This window comes from Vicugna pacos, chromosome 25 (genome assembly GCF_048564905.1).
Source record: "Vicugna pacos chromosome 25, VicPac4, whole genome shotgun sequence".
NCBI classification, from domain to species: Eukaryota; Metazoa; Chordata; class Mammalia; order Artiodactyla; family Camelidae; genus Vicugna; species Vicugna pacos.
In genome coordinates, this window is record NC_133011.1 from 27,452,438 (window position 1) to 27,471,400 (window position 18,963).

Here is an 18,963-nt window from a genome sequence, read left to right on the forward strand (position 1 = left end):
CCAAAGCCCTGCCAGTAAATTATGGGGGGAAGTCACTTGACCTCTCAGGTCTGTTTCTTACAATGATAAACAATAGAAACGTGTAACTTCAGCACCATTATTGGACACTGACATCATGGAACACTGAAAGAATGCAGGGAAGGAGTAAGGAACACAAACTCGGGAGGCCACCCTCCTGGATAGACTCTCAGCTCTCCCACCTGCAGTGTGACAGCAGGCAGGTCATCTGACCTCTGCAGGGGAAAATACCGCTACACAGGGCTGGTGCGAGGAAGGAAGAAGGTCAGCCATCCAAGGTGCTCAGAGCAGCGCTGCGCATGCAGCGTTCAATAACCTTTGATAGGACTGATGCCAGCGTCCCAGGAATCTCACTCTGGATGTTGGGAGAGATGTGAAAACTCTCTAGGTCAGATGATTTGCCCAAGCTGGAATCTGTCATGCTTAGTCCTAAGTACAGACCCAACCGTGTATATCACGGTCAGTTCACCATAGCTAACGCAGAAATGGAGCCAGGCAGTGGGGGGCACGGTGTCAACATCTCTGCTGCTCCCAAGTACATGGCAGGTGGAGAGCTCAAACCCCAGATGAACATGCCTGCAAATAACGGCGGCTCCAATCACTTAAAAAACTATTTCTCTGTCCCCACTTGAAGTCTAATTTCAGTCTTTACCAAATTAGCAACAAAAGGAGGGTCCCCTCTCCTGTTCGGGGTACAGCACCTAGCTCTCTGCCTATGAACGCCCACTCAGCCAGAAGAAGGCTGCCAACAGCATCTCTCTCCCGACTTAATGATATTTGACAGTCTATCAAAGGGTGTCAGGCCCACCTGTTTTAGGCAGTATATAATTTAATGGATTCTTTAAAAAAAATGAACTTCTAAGAACAGAAGACAAAAACCTCCTTGTGGAGAAATTTTTTTTAAGTGTGTAAATGTTATTAAAATTTAAAGGCAAGGTGACGTTGGGTTGTTCCATTTTTTTTTTAAGTTTCTTTCAAGGGGGAAAAAGGTTTCTACCCACCTGAAAGCAGTTTTACTACAAAAATTCAAAAGCTTAGAGGAAGTGAGAAAGTAGGAATACTAAAAGATAATTGAGAGAAAAAGCCCTGGGTTGCTCTACACGCCAAGGCTGGGTAAAGAACAGACTCAAACCTCAAAAGAAATTTGCCAGTCAAGACACTGTGTGCACAAGAATCCTTCCTGAAAGCAAGTCCAATGTGGTCCTTAATTTTCTAATCTGTGCTGCCCACCAAGAGGTCCCAGAAAGCTGTCTCCTGAGGCTATGCGTCTGGGGCGCTCCATTCACATTTGAGGAAAACCCCAGGAATGCACCCCTAGAGCTACAAGAAAGTCTCAACATAGACCCCATTGTGGAGTTCACCAGAGAACACAGAAGCGTTCCACAGCTTTCCAGACAGACCAAAATCAAAGAAAATAAGACTCCCGCCGAGCGCCTGGGTCAGCCAAGTCCAAAGTCACAGGCAAAGGGAAAAGCCTCTGCTCCGTCCAGAACCCCTTGAGTTTCTTCGGGGAGGGGGACCAGGAGTTGGGTGAGACTAGAACTCAGATCACACCAGGTTCTGAGAGAAAGGAAGAGATCCCAGTGCAGAATGCTGGCGTGTTTACAAGCGGGTAGAGGACTCTCTTCTTGGAGCCACAGGACCGTCCCCACCTCCTACAAGGAGAGGGATGGGGCTTCCCTGAAGACAGGGTCTAACTCTGCAGCCACCAGATGGGGTGCCCACCACCCACCACCCACCACACTTAGAGGCTGTTCTCTAACCTCCAGCGGGACTCAGTCGTCTGGAAAACTCCTACTCAGCTGTCACCACCCAGCTCAAAGGTCACCTCTTCCAGAGCATTCTGGGCCCCCCTGCTTCCCCACATCATGCAGTTTGCCATCTCCGAGCCTGAGTCTCCCCCACTCAACCATGAGCTCAAGGGCAGAAAAATGGAGGGAGGGAGAAGAAGCCTTTCCAGGAAGAGGGACGGCTGTGCGAAGACAGGGAAGCAGAGAGGACACGAGTGGGCTCCTCCCAGGGACTGGAGTGGCGGATCTATGCTGGGAGAAGCAGGAGACAGAAGGATGAACAAGGTGGCCAAGGGCAGCCTTCCAGGGCAAGGTGTGGAGCTCAGCAAAAATGGGGCAGCAGAGGAAGGCTGGGCAGCCTTCATCCAGATGACGAGTGACAAATCCCAAACCGGCAAAGTGACCAGAGAATACAGCTTCTGGGTCACAGACCTGATGGCAGCCTGGCCCTTTGGGCTGTGGGAGAGAATGAAGTCATTTTCTTATTTCTGAGGAAGAAGGCCCATCTGATCCCCGTCAGCTCCCCAAGAGTGTGGCAGCCACCTAAGCAAATAAGCACACGGGCTGCCCTGCCGACCGGCAAGGTTGAGCTCCGGAAACACCCCCAAGTCCCTGTCCTCTTTATCCACTTTCCCCACAGCCAGGAGGCCGGGCCGGCCACCTGCCTAACCCAAGTGCAGGATTCAGCCGGTGGTCGTTCTGGCTCGGGGTTCTGTTCTGCTGCATTTTGTTTTAAACAGGCCTGGGATGGCATCCCACACACAGAGCAGAAGAATAAACTGTGGGCAGCTCATCGGCTCGGCTGGTTAACAGCGCCCCATAAATAATGCAGCCGGTGGCTCTCCCAGCCCCACCCGCTGTGACAGCGGAACCTCGGGGGACAGCTCGGGGAATCAGACACCAGTGCTGCCACTCGGGGAGCACAGAGGAGCTGGGAGCCTTGGCCAGAGAAGGGGCAATGTGAGAGGTGCCGGAGACTGGAGAAGACTCAAAGGAGGAGGTAGAATTCGATTCAGCTGAGAAGGAAACAGGACCTAGCAGGGACAGGCTAGAGGGAGTTGGGTTCTAGGCTCAAAGGTTCCAGACAGAAGCTGGCTCACCAGGGGTTGAGCTGATGATAACCTAAGTCAGGGGTGTATGACTGGACAGGTCACCTCCCAAGCCCCTCTTTTCACCCTGACAAGCATCACCATGCTCTAAACAGTTGGAGGTGCCCAACACATAGACCAGCATCTCTCAAACGTTAACTTACACATCCGTCACTTGGAGAGTCTTTGCAAAATGCAGGTTGAGTTCTTTGGTTGGCGGGGTAAGGGCTGGATGTCGCACATTTAATCCGAGTGACGCTGAGGCTGCTGGTCCACGTACCGCACTCAGAGGAGAGCAGCCAGACACACACACTTACTACATGTTCACAAAAACCTAACGAGGCAGGTGCTGCTATTACCTCACAGTGGACAAAACCAAGGACCAGAGAGGTTGCACTGCAGTGGTCGCAGCTGAAATTTGATCCCAGGTCTACCTGACTTTGTGGTCCAAGTGCTACCCTGATTCCGGGAAGTGCGAGCAGCAAGATGCACAGACCCAGCCTCCCAGCCCAGCTCCCAGGCTGCAGAAAGCCACTGAGCAGGCAAGCCGGGCCTTGCTTTGTATTTGGGTTCGGCAGGAGCCCAGACAAAGTAGAGTGGGAAGCAAGGGTCCCCCAACCACATAACCCCCAATAACAACCACAGATGCCCTGGGCGAGCTATGATGTCACCCTAGAAATGGCCAGGAACCTCATCCATGTGAAAAAGAAAACACGAAACACAAAACAAAGAAAAGCCCTTTGTGCAGAAAAGGTCTGCTAGAAATGCACTAGATGTGTTCACAAGTCACCATCATTAGTGGTGTGATTTTGGCGAATTCTGTCACATCTTCAGGTTTCCTGTGGGTACTAGAATGGATCTGCTTTTACCAGGAGATCAGAGAGCCTGCCTGGAGCTTCTCTACAGGCTGCTGCCAAGGCCACCCCTGCCACCAGGTCCCTCCTCTGGGTGAGTGTGAGGCGCGCAGCCCACAGCATCCTTCCCCTTGTTCTTCCAGGGACATTACTCCGTGAGCTCGGGCTTCAGGGAAATGAAAAGCAAAGCTCAAGAGAAAGCTTCTGACCGAGGCAGGAGAGCCTCTGGACTCCCTGTTTCTTTAAGTACAAGTCAGGAACTTGAAGCTTCCAGAAATGGGTGCCCATCACAGCTTTGTCCCCAACCCATCCTGCAAGATGAAGGGCTCCCAAGATCCTCAGATGAAAGGCGCTGTATAAGCCCATCCATCACAAAAACCATTCCTGGGCTTTTATTTTCTGACTGGGGCTCGCCTAATCCACTAATTATCCCTGCCGGTCAAGTGGATGACAGCCTTGTGGATAATCAGTGGTTGCCTCCTCGCATGCCCACCCTCGTCCATCAGCAATAAATATGCCTGTGAAAAGGACCTCACAGCTCCATGCACACTTCGTGTGTGCTTCCACCTTCCACGAAACCCTGTCCACAGAACTCCACAAGCCCCAAGTCCCACCGGGCTGCTAGGAACGACACCCAGCTGGGCATCACCAAAAAGGGCTGTGCTTGTCACTTCTATAGTCATTGTCCTTTTTTAGTGTCTTTCCGCTAAATGTCATTCTCCTTGCCTGGATAGAGGGCCTTGATAGGTAGCCACATCCAGCATCTAAAAGGAGCAGTGTGGTCTGGCGGGCAAGAACACAGCTCTGGAGTCAAGACTGCCCAACTTCAGATCTTCTCACTGGGGACCTCAGTTATTCAGTCACTGGGTGCCACCCTGTCTTCATCTGTAAATGACGCCGGTGGTAGTCCTCACCTCAAAGGACGGTAATAAGAGTGACAGAATCCAAGAGCAAAGAAGGGTGACTAGCACTTAGAACTCCAGAAATGCCGACAATGGCTGTTTGAATGAATCAGCGTTCAAGGTCGGCCACCATGCCTCAAACAGTTAATGAGTACCTACTATGCACCAGTACCCGGTGGGGCCTAAAAAGAAGCCAAAGTGTTGAGGAATGCTGCCATGTAAGCCACCGATCCCAAAGCCTTCGGAGGGTACCACACTCCAGATATAAAGTACTGGAAGGTGGGGTTGGTGCAAATTTCCGGAGGGGGATGGTGATGCCTCACCGAGGTCTTAAAGGACAAAAGGAAATTTTTCTGGGTAAAGAGGAAGGAAAGAAAGAAGGAAAGAAGGAAACATTCTCTGCAAAAGAAAGAGAATTAGCAAAGGATAGGAAGTATAGATCATGCTACGTTTAGACATGGGAGTCATTTCATTCACCTGGAACACATCCCAGGAAGGTGTGATTTGGGGGGGGTGGGGAGGGGGCAGGGCAGAGAGGGGAGATCCTACTCCACGAGCTGCAGAGGGGGCTCTGGGTGGCTCAGGGTGGCCTAAGAGCCATCCCCACTTCTACTCACTCATGGTATACTCCCCGCCCGACCTCCCAGAGACCCACCACCAGGGAATGTTTACTAAAACAAGGTAATATGCCACATCCCTCTGAGGCGTTGCATGCTGTGGCCCCAGCAATTTCTCAGTCCTGATGCTCCAGTCCTGCTCGTTTAGAAGTAATCCCTGGTGATAAGCAGTCGCACGTGGAAATGTGAACTGACATAACATTTTCCAAAAGGCATTTGGCAATGGGTTTCAAAAGCCCTGAAAGTATGTACTTTGACCCAGGATAAATCCTTCTGGGGAAACCATCAATGTAACTCAATGTGTAGCTACAAGGATATATTCATTACAGTGCTGCTTATAACTAGGGAAAAACTGGACACAGCCGAATCATGAATCAGTATGGAACTGGCTCCCACCTCAGGGCCTTTGCACATGTACTTCCCTCACCTAAAACATTCACTATTCCTCTGATATCCACATACCTCATAAGCTGTTGTGCAAATATCACCTCTGTGAGGCCTCCTCTAACCACCCTATTTAAAAACAGCAACATTGGTCCTGATTTTTTTCCCGCTGCACACACTCCTTCTAATATACAACACGATTGACTTATTCAGTTTGTCTGTCCCAGACCCGTACCCCATCTCCACGAGAATGTCAGTTCTGAGAGGGCAGAGATCTGTGTCCATTTTATTTACTGCTGTGTCTCCAGTACTTAACATAGAACGTGGCACACATGTCCTCAAATATGTGTCGACTAAATGAATTAACCACAGACAAACAATGGACCACTACACAGCCACTAAAACTGACATGGCTTATAATTACATGCATGCAAAGCGTAGGTGAAAAGCTAAGTGAAAAAAGAAATGTCTGGAATGGCACAGGCTGCAAGAGCCTTCGTCGAAAATGTGTGTCTCTAACCCACTTTGCAGTCAAATGGTTATGGGTGACTTATTTTTTACTTACCTGAAGTTTTAGTTTTTCCTCCAACAACTTTCTATTACTTGCATAATCTTGGAGAAGTAATCCCTCATGAAATGCTCTCAAAACATTTGCTAATGCTTTATGCTAAATGTAGGGGAAAACTTCCTCCTTGGTGATTTAATTAGGGTGTCCCTAATTAAGGCCAGCACAACATCAAAGAGGCCAGGTTCCAGGGGAACCCTGCCCCAGGTCTCCTTCTGATTGCGACGACCTCCATCCCCCAGCAGCGGCTCACGGAGCCTCCCAGGGCTCTGATGTCAAGGGCTTGGCTATCAGGCTAGCTCCTCCTGGCCCTGCTCCCCGCTCCTTGCTTCCTATTGGGGTGCCTCCTCCAATTATCCAGGCCCCAGATCACATCCTGCTGGAGAGCTGGCTTTGAAGGTTCAGTAAACAATCACTTCAAAACAAAGAGCGACCATTAAACCAAACTCAAAGACTTCCTTAATGGCCTCGTGCTCAGCTGCCAGAGCTGCCAGATGGGCTGGAGCTAGCCGGGCCTCAGAAGTGAAACTGAGGTCTCCCTGGGAACTAATCTCCAAGCATTTCCGGCCTCCTGCCTCACGCAGCCCCCCTTCCTGTCATGCACGCCATCGTGTGGGCTGCAGAGCCGTTACCTGGGTGACCCTGGCGAGGGGGTGTCCCCAGCAAAACAAACATATGGCATGTGGTTGTCACCTCGGGCGACCGAGTCAGACCCCTCGGAAACACATCCCCATGCGCCACCCCACAGACTTCCTTCTGCTGATGGGGTGATCACATCTACCGCCTAACAATTTCATGTCATTGGCTGGTCTGAGTCCTCTTTAAATAGAGGGAAGTCCCCGGAGCTTCTTGAAGCAGCTCAAAGAGCCTAGATTTTTAGGCTAGAACAATTTATAGCTGTAACAATCATCAAAGCGATCAATGAAATACACCCATTACAGAATCTGAAACGGAAACCCTAAGATGCTGTGAGAGGTAGCCCAGCACCGTGGATAAGGACACAGACTCTGGAGCCAGACTGCCTGGGCTCAAATCCCAAATCCCAGCTGCGCCTCTCCTTAGTGGGATGATGGGGGCAACTGGCTTAACCTCCCTGCACCGGTTTGCCCACCTGTAAAATGGGCATTATAACAGCGACTACCTCACTGGGTTGTTGAGAGGATTAAGAGTCTTTATTCGTAAAGCACTAGAATAATGCCTGCTGGTACCATACAAATGTTAAATAAGTGAAATAAAACTCAATTCTCTGTTTGGGTGTCACCTGTCCCCAAAGCCTCCCCCGATTCCATCGTCTTACTCCAAATGAGAATCAGAGGCCTTCCCCAGTCCCCTCAAAACCTCGTCCTGACATCTACCACGGTGCAGGTCACACTGATTTCTGGGTACTTGTCTGTTCCTCCTCTAGACTAAACAACTTTCGGTCAAGGGCACAGGTGTATCACCAACCCCCGGAGTGCCTAGCACAGAGCAGGCACGGCATCATGTTTGTTGAATACGTGTAATGTGCCCCTCAAATGATTTACACGCTGAAAGTTGAAAAGCATTTCACTCTTGTCTCTACTGCATTATCAAAGTGAAGATCCAGGTTTCTTGTATTTTCTGAGACATCTGAGTGCTGCTGTCAGCAGGATACTCTGCAGAAAATCACCGGGGGTGGCGCAGACAGATGCACAAGAGCATTGTATTTAGCATTCATTTCGTGCAAAGCCCTTTCCCTTTTAATCCTCGGCCACTTCAAGAGAAAATTATTACTCCCCCCACTTTACAGATAAGAAAATCAAGGCTCAGGGAACAAGAATAACTTGCCCAGAATAAGAGAGCTAGGAAGTGGCAGAGCCAGGCTCAAAGCCCAAGGGCAACCACCTAAGGCAGAATGTAATACATAATAGGTAGGATCAACACAGAACGTGAAAAAGGCCCAAGGGTCTCTGACTTGGTGGACAGCGGAGGGACCAGAAAGGAGGTATGTTTCCAGTGAGGCCTTGAAGGATGAGAAATATTTCAATAATATAAAAATGCAGAGTCAGTCCTTGAAACTGGACAAACAGCAAGAATGAGGAGCACAGGATGTGTTCAAAGAAGCCAGGGAATCCAGGTTGGGGGGCACTGGGCACAGAGCAGACTGCTTTGGTAGGGCCAAATCACAGGGGTCCCTGGAAGCCTGGCTAAGGCAGGTGGGCCACAGGCAGTCGGTAGGCAGGTAGGAAGAACTCAAATGTGGCCAAGTCTTGAGAAGGGACAGATGCCCGTACAAAGCTGCTGCTAAAAGGCAGACTAGAGGCAAATGAGGCCACTTCTCCAGGTAGTCACTCCAGAAAAACAAAGGGGTAGCTCAAACAAGGTGGACAGTAAAAGGCCCTGACAAAGCAATTCGTCTTCCCTTACCCTGGTGTAAACATCTCTAGAAGGCTTTTTTTTTTTAAAGCATTAAATTAAGGCCCTGAGGACCTCAGCCAGGCACCCAGCCCTGCCTCCCTTTATATAGAGACAGAGGGTTTGCAAATAAAGAAATGCAAATAGGCCCAGCTGAGCCAGATGAGGTTATAATGAACTCAGGAGCGATTTACTTAGCAAGAAAAAAACTCAACTTTTCCATTTCCTGAAACTTCTCTGCAAGCTCTAAATACAGCTCAGTAAAGGGCGGGGTCACGTTTGCCCTAAGCAGTGGTGAAGATAATTACTGCACTGATTTCGAGACTTCGGACTACTTCATTCCCAAATCTGCAAAACAAAATAACAGGGGCTAACATCTGACAGCGTGTGTGCCAGGCCCTGTGTGAAGACCCTTACAAGTCCCATCTCATTTCAGAATGCCCCTCCCTCCCCAACAACCCTATGAGATGGGTACTTTAGGAGATCCATTTTACAGAAGAGGAAAACGAGGCTCAGAGAGATTGAGAAACTTGCCCACAGGATTTATAACCAGCTCTCCTCTCTCTGACTCCAAGCTCAGCAGAAGCTCCAGAATTTTCTACAGGAGGGGGTTAAGGGCACTGATGTGGCCAGAAGGAAGTAGAGTGTGGGCAGGAAGCTGCACTGCCACGCAAGCACACTTTCTACTTAGATGGTATGTTACACATCCGCACTGTCCAATATGGTAGCCACTAGCCACATACGGGCATTCAAATCTATACGTGGCTAACGTATCTGACAATTTCCATTACTGCAGAAAATCGTATTGGACAGGCCTATTACCAATCAGTTAAAAACAGCCAAGGATCCTAAAGATGCTTTTTCTAGTGTTATTTTTACACTTTAATGTATTCACTTTAACATTTCACTATAAATTTATTACTATTTTTAATTATGGTAAAATATAACTCAAAATTGTATCATCTTTGATCATTTTGAAGTATACGGTTCAGTAGTGTTAAGTATATTCGCACTGTTGTGTGACTACCTAAAAATGCTTTCACTCAGACGTAGCAAGGTTGAGAAAACGTGTTGAAGGTGCTGAAATTGTGCCTAGCTGGGGGTGCTTTTAAACCTAATGCCCACGATGTACCCCAGAAGCACGAATCAGACCCTCCAAGAAACAGGGTCTGGGCATCAGTGTCTCCTGGCTCCCAGGGAATCCAGTGCACCCAACCCTGCAATCAACCCCATTCTACCAAAAGGGGCACACCTGCCCAGAACCACCTCTTCCTCCTCAGGCCAGACCCACTCCTCCAATCCCCTGGAAACCCCTGTCGTGTGGGAGGTGGCAGGGAAGGGAGTCCTGGGCAAAACCCGCCATCCACCTCCAGGACTGCAGGGGCGGCTGATGCTGAGCAAGCTAATACTTTCACTGCTGTCCAAATTCTTCGAGGGAAAGAAAGCAAATAAAAAGACACACAGCTCAAAAGGCACTCAATTGATTTTTTTTTCACCCACTTAAACTAGACAGGAAAAGAAAAACCACTTAGAAACTATGACCAAGGTCGTATATGCCAAGAATCAGCACAGAAAGGAGGGGTTTTTTTGGCGATTCCATCAACTTCTCGACTTGTCGTGGCTCTGCAGACTCAACCCAACTGGAGGGCCACCGGGAAATAATTAAATACAGAAAGTGCTTTTACAAGAGAGTTCCAGGGCTGGGCACAAAACGAGCTCAAGGCAAGGAGTTCTCTTTGATAAGTCATTGAACTTTGGGTGAACTTACTTAATTCATGTAATTAGGGGGACCAATGGGCATAGTCACCCAACCTCAGGGACTGATGGGCTCCCTGGACATAAAAAGGCAGCTCACTGGCCAGTCACAGAGAAGACTGCAGGTGCTTTGCATGGGGACAGGGACAGGAGGCAAGGACTTTCCTTTCTGCACACCCAAGGGAAGAAGATTGGTAAGTGGGAGAAGGAAGGAAGCCACAATATGTCGATATATCATAAATTAATACATAAAACTACTTCCACAAAGTGACAGCCATATGGGCATCACCCACCCCACCAGAGTCCTCCCAGTATCTCAGCTCAAGCTCTCAATTCCAGGCTGGCTCTGGGCTGGAGGCACAGAGATGTGACTCCGATTCCTTTCTCGGGCATCCTGTTACGACTCAGGTGAGTGAAATGCTGTCTTCTGGAAAGAAATCCACACCACACCCCTCCAACCTTACGCGTGCTCTCAAGAGCTCCAGCTTTAGGGTCTGAATACCAGCCCACCTCACAAGGGCATTAAACAAGTTATGGATTCTCCCCAAGCCTCAGTTTCCTCATCTGTAAAGTGGGGATGATGTGAGGATGACAGGAAATCCTGCCACCAACCACTAAGCCCAATGGCACGCAGTAGATTCTCACCAAGTCCTTCCTGCCCCCTGTTCACTACATGCAGTGAATACAGAGCACCTACCATGCACCAGCGGCACACCAGAGCATCTTAAATTGAGAAGCAGCAGACAACACAGCCCCCACCAAGTTCTTTCCTGGGCTAAGAGGTGGGAAACACTGATAATGGGTGGGCTGTTCTGGAATCTACGCTGAGGTGGGTTTTAGTTTTGCTTTGTTTTGTTTTTTTTGGGTGGAGGTGTATGTGTGTGCATGTGACACAAACACAGATGAAACCTTCTGCAGTCTCCAGCTCATTCAAGGGAGAACCTTGGCAATCAAATACAATGGGTTTCCTCAATGCTCAGCCAATTAATTTACTCCATTTGTCTCTCTGGTTTACTACTTAATAAGGCCATATCGTCAGTGCAATCTGCAAATCTGAGTTAAACTGCTTCAGGCATCATTCAGTTCCCACTAAGGAGTCCCAAATACTTCTCGTCTGCTGTCCTAAGGCAGCTGAATCTGTCTTTTGGCTTTTGTTTGGTTTGGGGAGAGGTATTTCTTTGTTTTTGCAAAGGTGTGGGTTGTAGGGGAAAGTGTCCTGAAGGCAGTTCCAACCAGTAACGGCAAACTCAAAATGATCTCATTTTTCCATACCCGATTTGTACATCTAAATGGTCCAGCTACAGAAGGAATCTGGCCAGCTCTTGCCCATCCCTGGGAAGATGGAAAAAGCCTAGATGAAAATTACAGATAAAGGGCCTAATGGATCAATAGTTTCAACCTTTTCACCCTCCAAGCATTTTAACCACCTCAAGTGAGCTGGCCCAATGGACAGACACCATTTTAGCTTTTTCCTTTTCCCTACCCACAAGATGCAAAAGTGCTCAAAGGCCAAGAGGTCAGCAGCTGAGAAGTTCTAGTGTGCATGGGACACACTTAAACTCAAAAGTTGTTCACTGTTTCTCTGAAGTTCAAATTTGACTGGGAAGTCTGTATTGTTATTCGCTGAAATCATAGCATCAGGCTTGGGGATTGCTATGTCACTGATGCTCGATCAATACTGTAGGATTGAGTACTCTCGTAAGAACTGAGTAAGGGCAAGGTTCAAACTCAGCCTACTTTCCATGCAAACCGTGACAAGGAATGACCCTCTCTCTCCATTTGGGGCATCTGCCCACTGTGGAACCCCAGAACATAAAAAGTTCACAGCATCAAGCAACAAGTTTTAAACAATTTGGTTAAATATGACATATAAGGGATTTTCCCCCACAGAAACCCTCAAGCCAAGGCCAAAAAAACAACTTCTTCCCAAACCTGGACCACAAGATTTGCACCTAAAAACCCTTGAAGATTGATCTACAGGGAACAGGCCCTAAATCTCTGAACAGGCACCATTCTGGGCAGTTCCCTGCTGTGGATTTTATGACATCTTCACTTCTCCGTCTTCTCCCACAGGCCCAAACTGAGGAAGCTGTAAAACCCTGGACAAACACAGCCATTTGCTAAGAGAAAAACCAATATGGGGCCCATCTGTACTTTACAAGGGCTTTGCGTGTCTGCCTTTGTGTCACCATTTACAGAGCAGTCCGCCTCCCTCAGAGCACCTGGCCACTGGCAGAGGCCTTGGCTGAGTTTTCAGTATCTCCCTAGAGAAAAAAAAAAAAAAGATTTTTTTTAAGAGTCAAAAGAAAAGCCTGCCGGGGCTGACCAATGCTCTTCTCCAGGTTGGACTATCAGCCTTTCCTTCATAGTTGCCAATATTGAATTCCACGTACAAGCAGGTCTCCAAGAGCAGTCCTGGTGGGTCTTTGGCTGCTTATGGCCCAGCCAAAGGCCTTCCATGCAGCAGGCCCTCGAAAAATACCAAGGAAGTGGACCTCTTGTCTGATAGGAACCCCAAAGCCCAAGCAGAACAGTAGGGGGGAAAAGCAAAACCTGAAATCATTATCCAGTGCTGGACCCACAGCCACATTCTTGATCTTATGATAAGTAAGGGAAAATATCCTGACGTGCCTTCAAACCACAAAAGATTTCCATGGAATTCAAGAAGTCCCTTTAGCAGGTCTAATTTTAGGCAGAACTTAGGATCAAGGATACTGGTGGCAAACGGGGTGGGGGGCAGTGGAGGAAAACTGAACAAGGCCCCTATTCTGCTCAGCACAGGTGCTGGTAACAGGACACCCCCGTTTAAAGTGAGACATGGGGTGGGGAATTCAAGGTGTGGCTGGGTGTTTTTTTCACCCCCAGTCACATTATATAACCCCAAACACACTCTCCACCTAGTACAAAGTTCTCCCTGCATCGGGCCCAATGCAGCTCCTGACATGCTGATTCTTGAGCAACAAGGGTCAGGAAAAATATTTGATTTGAGGATCCAACTTTAAAAAAAACAAAACAAAACTAAGTTAATGATTAAAAGAAGAGAAATATCCACAGGGTGAGCTGCCCTTAAGTTTGACCAGGGTCTCGGGGTCTTAAAAGCTCTCCAGGCAACATCAGATTCTGTATGCTGGTTCAATTACTTAATTTAAAAAAGATTTTTTAATTCAAATATGAAATCAGGATATTGTACACCTGAAACTAATGTTCTAGATCACTTACAGCTCAATTTTTTAAAAAAAGTAATAGCACAAATCTGCTGTTTGCAGCATCAGCCTGTCTTTTCCGGGACTTGGATAGAAATTCCAAAAAATTCCAGGACCTCAATGCAGTCAACAGTGTTTACACATCAGAAGTCAGTCATCTGGCCTTCCACACACAGCCACTTCCAAGCTACTATTCCTTCAGACAAACTGGCGATGGACCCTTGCCTCCTGGCCCATGAATCTCTTGTCTCCCCTTCCCTTTGGGACCAGCTCACAACAGACGACTTGATTTATGTAGATGGCGGAAAGGCAGCCTGTAAGCGATTTTGCACACCACCATTCATTAGTGGCCACCACAGTAGGGTCGAAGACAGGGGAAAAACACAAGGTTTCCTCTTGTCAAGGAATCAATAAGTTATTTAACAGCTGCTACTGCTGGATCCCAATGGAAGAGAAGTGAGGGTTTCTCCACGACACTCGTCTCCCTGAAGAGGATAAAACACATACCCTGACAGCCCAGGGCCCAGCCAGATGAAGAATCTTTAGAAGAAAGCAGAAAGAATCCTCTACAGCTCTTCCATGCCTTGAGGTTCTTTGGTTTGGGAAGATGGATGGTGCTAGGCCTTGAAATTACTCCATTTTTTGTTGTTTTCTTTCTTTACTTTTTTTTTTTCTCCAAAGAGGAAACTGACTCCCTTTCTGTGCTGCTGTACATTTTGAAGAACCAAATATCACTTAAAAAAAAAAGTTTTCCTTACCCTTTCCTCACCCCACTCCAATATCACTTCTGAGAAAATAACCTAACAATGTTCTCAAGATGGTATTCCTAACGGGTTTCCAACATTTCTGTGTGTCCTTCAAAGCAAACAGAAAGGAGACCAAAGGTGTTATAAACCTATTGTGGGAGTTCAAAGGAGAGAAAGGAAGAAGCAGCAGGTCCTTAGACAGACAGCCAAGTTCAGATATTAAAAATTGACTTTTATTGCTGGCAATCCCAGGCACAAGCATACGATACACTGCTTCTCCTATACACCCAAATGTACAAAGTCCCTTTTCAAATGTCACTGCCATCTAATCCACACAGAAGTCTCTCAAGAAGAAAACCCCATGAAAACACTCAGCACATGTCCAACGCAGAAACAATCTTGGAAATGAGACACCTCCTCTCTTTTGCCTTCTTATCTCTCTGCTCCCCAAAAGTCTGAAATTCTGCAGACCCCAAGACATGTTTTCGTCTTCCACTCCACTTCGCTTTTAAAATCTTTGTCTGCCAAAACAAAATAAACCTTTAAAATAAATGCCTTCCCACAGGATGTTGAACAAACCCGACTCAATTCAAAGGGAAAGAACTCAGGAACCACAAACTGTAGATCCAGCACTGAAAGGGCATTAAATAAGTCTTTGTTTTTAACTAGAATCCTGCGGAGGTAGAAGCACATCACCTCAGCACCCACAAATCCCCCCCACCTCCCGGCCCCGACCATAAAGTGCTGCAGGGCCACCAAGGGATGGCAGGTGGATGGCAGGAGAGCCTTCCCTGACATGGGTTACTTTCTGAAGGGCTTTGGGTTCAGACTCATAAACTGGAAGAACTGAGCCTGGATTCTGGATTAAGGAACAAAGACTAAGGAAAAACTCCATATATGAATATTCTGGGACTGCAGTGGGCAGACGGGTTAGGTTACTGGGTCCTTGTTCCTACAGAGAACTGGAAATATCCACTTCTCTCTCCCCAAAATCACAAGCAGCTCTACTAACCCATCTCAAACCCCTCTCCTGGTGATCAAAACACACGTGTGCCTCAGACCAAATCTTGTTTCATTATAAGGCCTGTAGAATTTCAGTTAACAAGAAATATTCCCAGAGTCTACAGAGAAAATACCAAGCTTTGTCTCAAAAGAGCACTTCAATTATTCAATGTGGATTGGGGGCAAAGGAATGAAAAGGGCATAAGGAATAATCCATCTAATTCCAAGTGGCCGGATTAGAGGCATTCCTGGGCAAGCAGGGTCTTGCTGAAGATAATGCTTCACGAATGTCAATTTCTGACAAAAGGCACAAGCTCTGGAGAAGGATTTCAAAATGGACAAGATCAGGACAGGGGCACCTTGGAAAAGTTCACCCTGGGTGAGGTGGCAGTTGGTTCTAAAAGGGAGAAGCAGACCATGACAGCTGAGCATTCCCTTCCAAAGTCCATCTCCCAGGCCGAACCCTCTCCAGACCCTGCACTTCATCAGACAAAAGCTCCTCTAGGCGCCCAGGCAGCGGCTGAAGAGGGGCTGTCCACACCCACTCCATGCACAGCTTTCCAAACCTGCCCACTCGTTTTGGAAGCGCTTTTAATTAAACACCACCTCCCCGGATCTGTTGAGGCAAACCGGGGCTGGGCTGGAGCCAAAGAGAAGCTCCCTAAATACACATTAAAAAAAAAAAAAATCCCCCCACCGCCCCCAATTCCCACCTCCAGCCAGCTCGCACGGCTGGTTATATTTCCTTTGGATTAGTAATACCGGGCCCTGGTCTATCTCTATACACAGAAAATCCACGTCCAAGGATCAGGTTATCCCTAGTCCCACCCTTTGCAGGAAAAAGCCAGGGTGTTGTTCCCGGCCCCTAACACGCGCACGCGCGGGCACGCACACTCACTCACTCACACACACACAGTCTTCACAATCCTTCCAAGAGAAAACCTGGAGTCTGTGTGTGTTGGATGGGTTGGGGATACAGTGCCCAAGTCTTGCCTTCAGCCTGGGAGACTCAGCCAGGCAAGAGGGGCCCCTGCAATACTGTTCTGGGAACTTCTGCTCCGAGCCCCCCAGGGAGGGCTGAGGGAAGGCACGCACACCTTCACGGCTTTGGAAGAGCCTAATTAATACTTAATTTGCTCAGATCACCCCCAGGTGGACCTGAAACCAAGGAGGGTGGGAGATCTCCCTCCCAGTCTCACCGGCCAGGGGGCTTCTTCCCACGGCTGCACAGAGCCCCCATTCTCTCCCCACCACCGCGCCAGGCGCCCCCACCCCGTACCCAGGGGAATCAGGTGTCCGCCCAGGCACCCAGCCCTCGCGGGTCGCAGACACTCCGTCCAGCTACAGACAATGGAAAACTTGGAGCCGGGGCCCAGATCCCCCAGGGAAACGAGATGGTGCCGCCCCCGGGACAATGAGCGGGCGGGGAGAGGGCAGGGGGCATCAGATACCCCCAGAGAAGCTGCCCGCCGGGTGACCCAGCACAGCCCGCAGTGGCGCCCTGGGTGAGCAGGTGACACCGGGCCAGAGCGCTCCCGCAGGTGGCCGGGGCCACGGCGCAGCCAAGGGCCGGGCGGTTGGCCCGGGGCGGAGGCGAAGCCCGGCGGCGAGGTCAGTAGCGCCGCCGCCGCACCCCCGGCGTCCTACCTTCATGTCGCTGATGATGGTCTGGAAGAGGCCTCCGAGCGCGCTGCATTCCTTCTCAATCACAGCCTCCATTTTCCCGGCGCCGGCAGGGACAGGACACACACTCGGGGCCGCCTGGACTGTGTGGGGGGCCGGGGATAGCTCACCCCGGGAGGAATTTCACCCTCCGAGCGACCCACCTCCGACTCGCAGCCTCTTCTGCAAAAGGGACGAAATGCCCGAGATCGACTGTTCTCTGCCCAAAACAATAATTTTTAAACAGCCAAACCGCTCTGTAGGGCGCCTACATGCAGCTCTTGGCTCCTGGCCTTAAAAATGCCCGGAGAAGACTGACAATCAGGCCACCACGGGTGCCCACGACAGAAACGGCAAAGCCCATCTTGAAGCAGAGAAAACCGCCCGCTGACCCAGGGCCAGCGCCATTTAAAAATGCAGTATTTTCTTAATTGCTAAATGTTTTTGAAATTTAAAAAAAAAATCGCCCAACAGCAGAGCGGGTCTGCTCACGGCGCCGGGATCTGTTGCTCGCAGCCGCGGCCGCCGCCTCCTTTTCAGCCCTGCGCGCCTGGGCCCGGCGCTCGATCTAGCTGGGCTCCCGGGGACGTTCCGAGGGGCGCACGCGCGCTCGCGGCCGTGAGTCCGCCGCCAAGGCGCGGGGACGGCGCGCGCTCGCGGCCGTGCGTCCGCCGCACGCGGGCGGGGCTGGGAGCGCGTGCCCGGGAGGCGAGTGGGGCGCCGGCCGCAGAGTGGAGCCGGCAGGCGGGCGGGCGAGGCGGGTAGGATTCCACCCCTGCGGGAGCCTCCTCCGCCGAGCACTCCCTACTCGCTGTGGCCGCCGGTCGCAGAGCCGAGAGGGCGTGCCAGCACGCGGCTAGGCGAGCGTCCGCCCCACAATGGCTGCAAGCTCCCGGCACCGAGGGTGCAGCCGCCGACCCCGGGGATTTGCACGGTTGCACGCTTAGCGCAGTACAACGCGTCTAGTGAGCCCTCAGTAGGGCGGGAAAAGTGCTTCTGCTGCTGTTGCTGCCGCCGATGCTACTGCAGGCTTCTGAGAAGAGGCCCGTTCTGTGGTATCAGGACTGCAGCGCCAAGTCACGATTGCAAAGAGTCAAATCTGTAATTAAGGGGAGTTCGGGGGCGTATCCTGCAGCGGGATACCAAGTTCAGTAAAGTTACCGGATGCTGGGAAAGTGGATTGATTTGCCATCGCAAAACAAATGGCATTAGAGCTTCTGCGTACCGTTCATCAGTTTATAGAGATTGCTGGCTGACCGTGACTCGGACGGTTGTTTTTCAGGCGCACTGAAGGCATCGGGTGTTGGTGTCACTGCAGAGAGCCCTGTTGGGAGGTGTAACCTGGAAAGAGCAGATAGGCCCAGGTTGATCTGGGGTTGGTGGTTTATTTTCCCAGCTCCACCGCCTAACTGCACAGCCAGGATCCCTCACTTAGATCAACATCAAACAGGCAAGGAGGAGGGGAATCAAATGAGAAGCTTTTTAAAGACCTTAAAACATAAGCCCCCAACTCCGCGCTGTTCCCTTGACCATTGAGCTGACCGTTTGAAGCACAAAGCAGGACGAAAGGAAAATAGGTGGGGGTGGGGGAAGGCAAAAGAAACCATGTACAAAGTGGTATAGAGCTGTATCAGATTCAGTAATAGGAAAAGATCTGGCTTTGAAAACTATGAACCAAAGAGATGCATGGAGCGGCATTTCAGAGCTGCAGAAGATAGTTTTCCCCTGGGCCGCTCTGCCCAACTCTTAACCACAACCCCCTTCTCCACAAACATGAGGAGTGTTAACTTCCGGAATTAACTGATCTCTTGGGCAGCCCTACTGGATCCTGTCCCCAAGATCATTTGGATGCGTAGTTCTCCTCTTCACCTTGCCAATGAAAGCACATGACACCTAATTTGGTCTCAATCTTTATCATTATTATGATTTTAATACTACTGGTATTATAGTGATCAGGATCACTACTTATAGAGCCAGATTGGCTGGGTTCAAACTCCAATTTAA

At 49.6% G+C, this 18,963-nt stretch overlaps 1 protein-coding gene across 11 annotated transcripts in view; it reads right to left on the reverse strand.

Moving 5' to 3' along the window:
- MTSS1 (MTSS I-BAR domain containing 1) overlaps nucleotides 1–17,874 on the reverse strand; it is a 148,448-nt gene extending 130,574 nt beyond the window's left edge. For 2 of the 11 annotated variants that reach the window (XM_006211395.3, XM_015245398.3), the window contains exon 1: nucleotides 16,945–17,869. In XM_006211395.3, coding sequence (XP_006211457.1) covers nucleotides 16,945–17,016 — 72 coding nt within the window. In that variant the 5' untranslated portion in view covers nucleotides 17,017–17,869. Of the gene's footprint in view, nucleotides 1–16,944 lie in introns of all 11 variants that reach the window. The other 9 variants (XM_031691305.2, XM_006211393.3, XM_031691302.2 and 6 more) reach the window with 8 other exon arrangements.
- Between the last annotated feature and the right edge of the window lie 1,089 nt (nucleotides 17,875–18,963).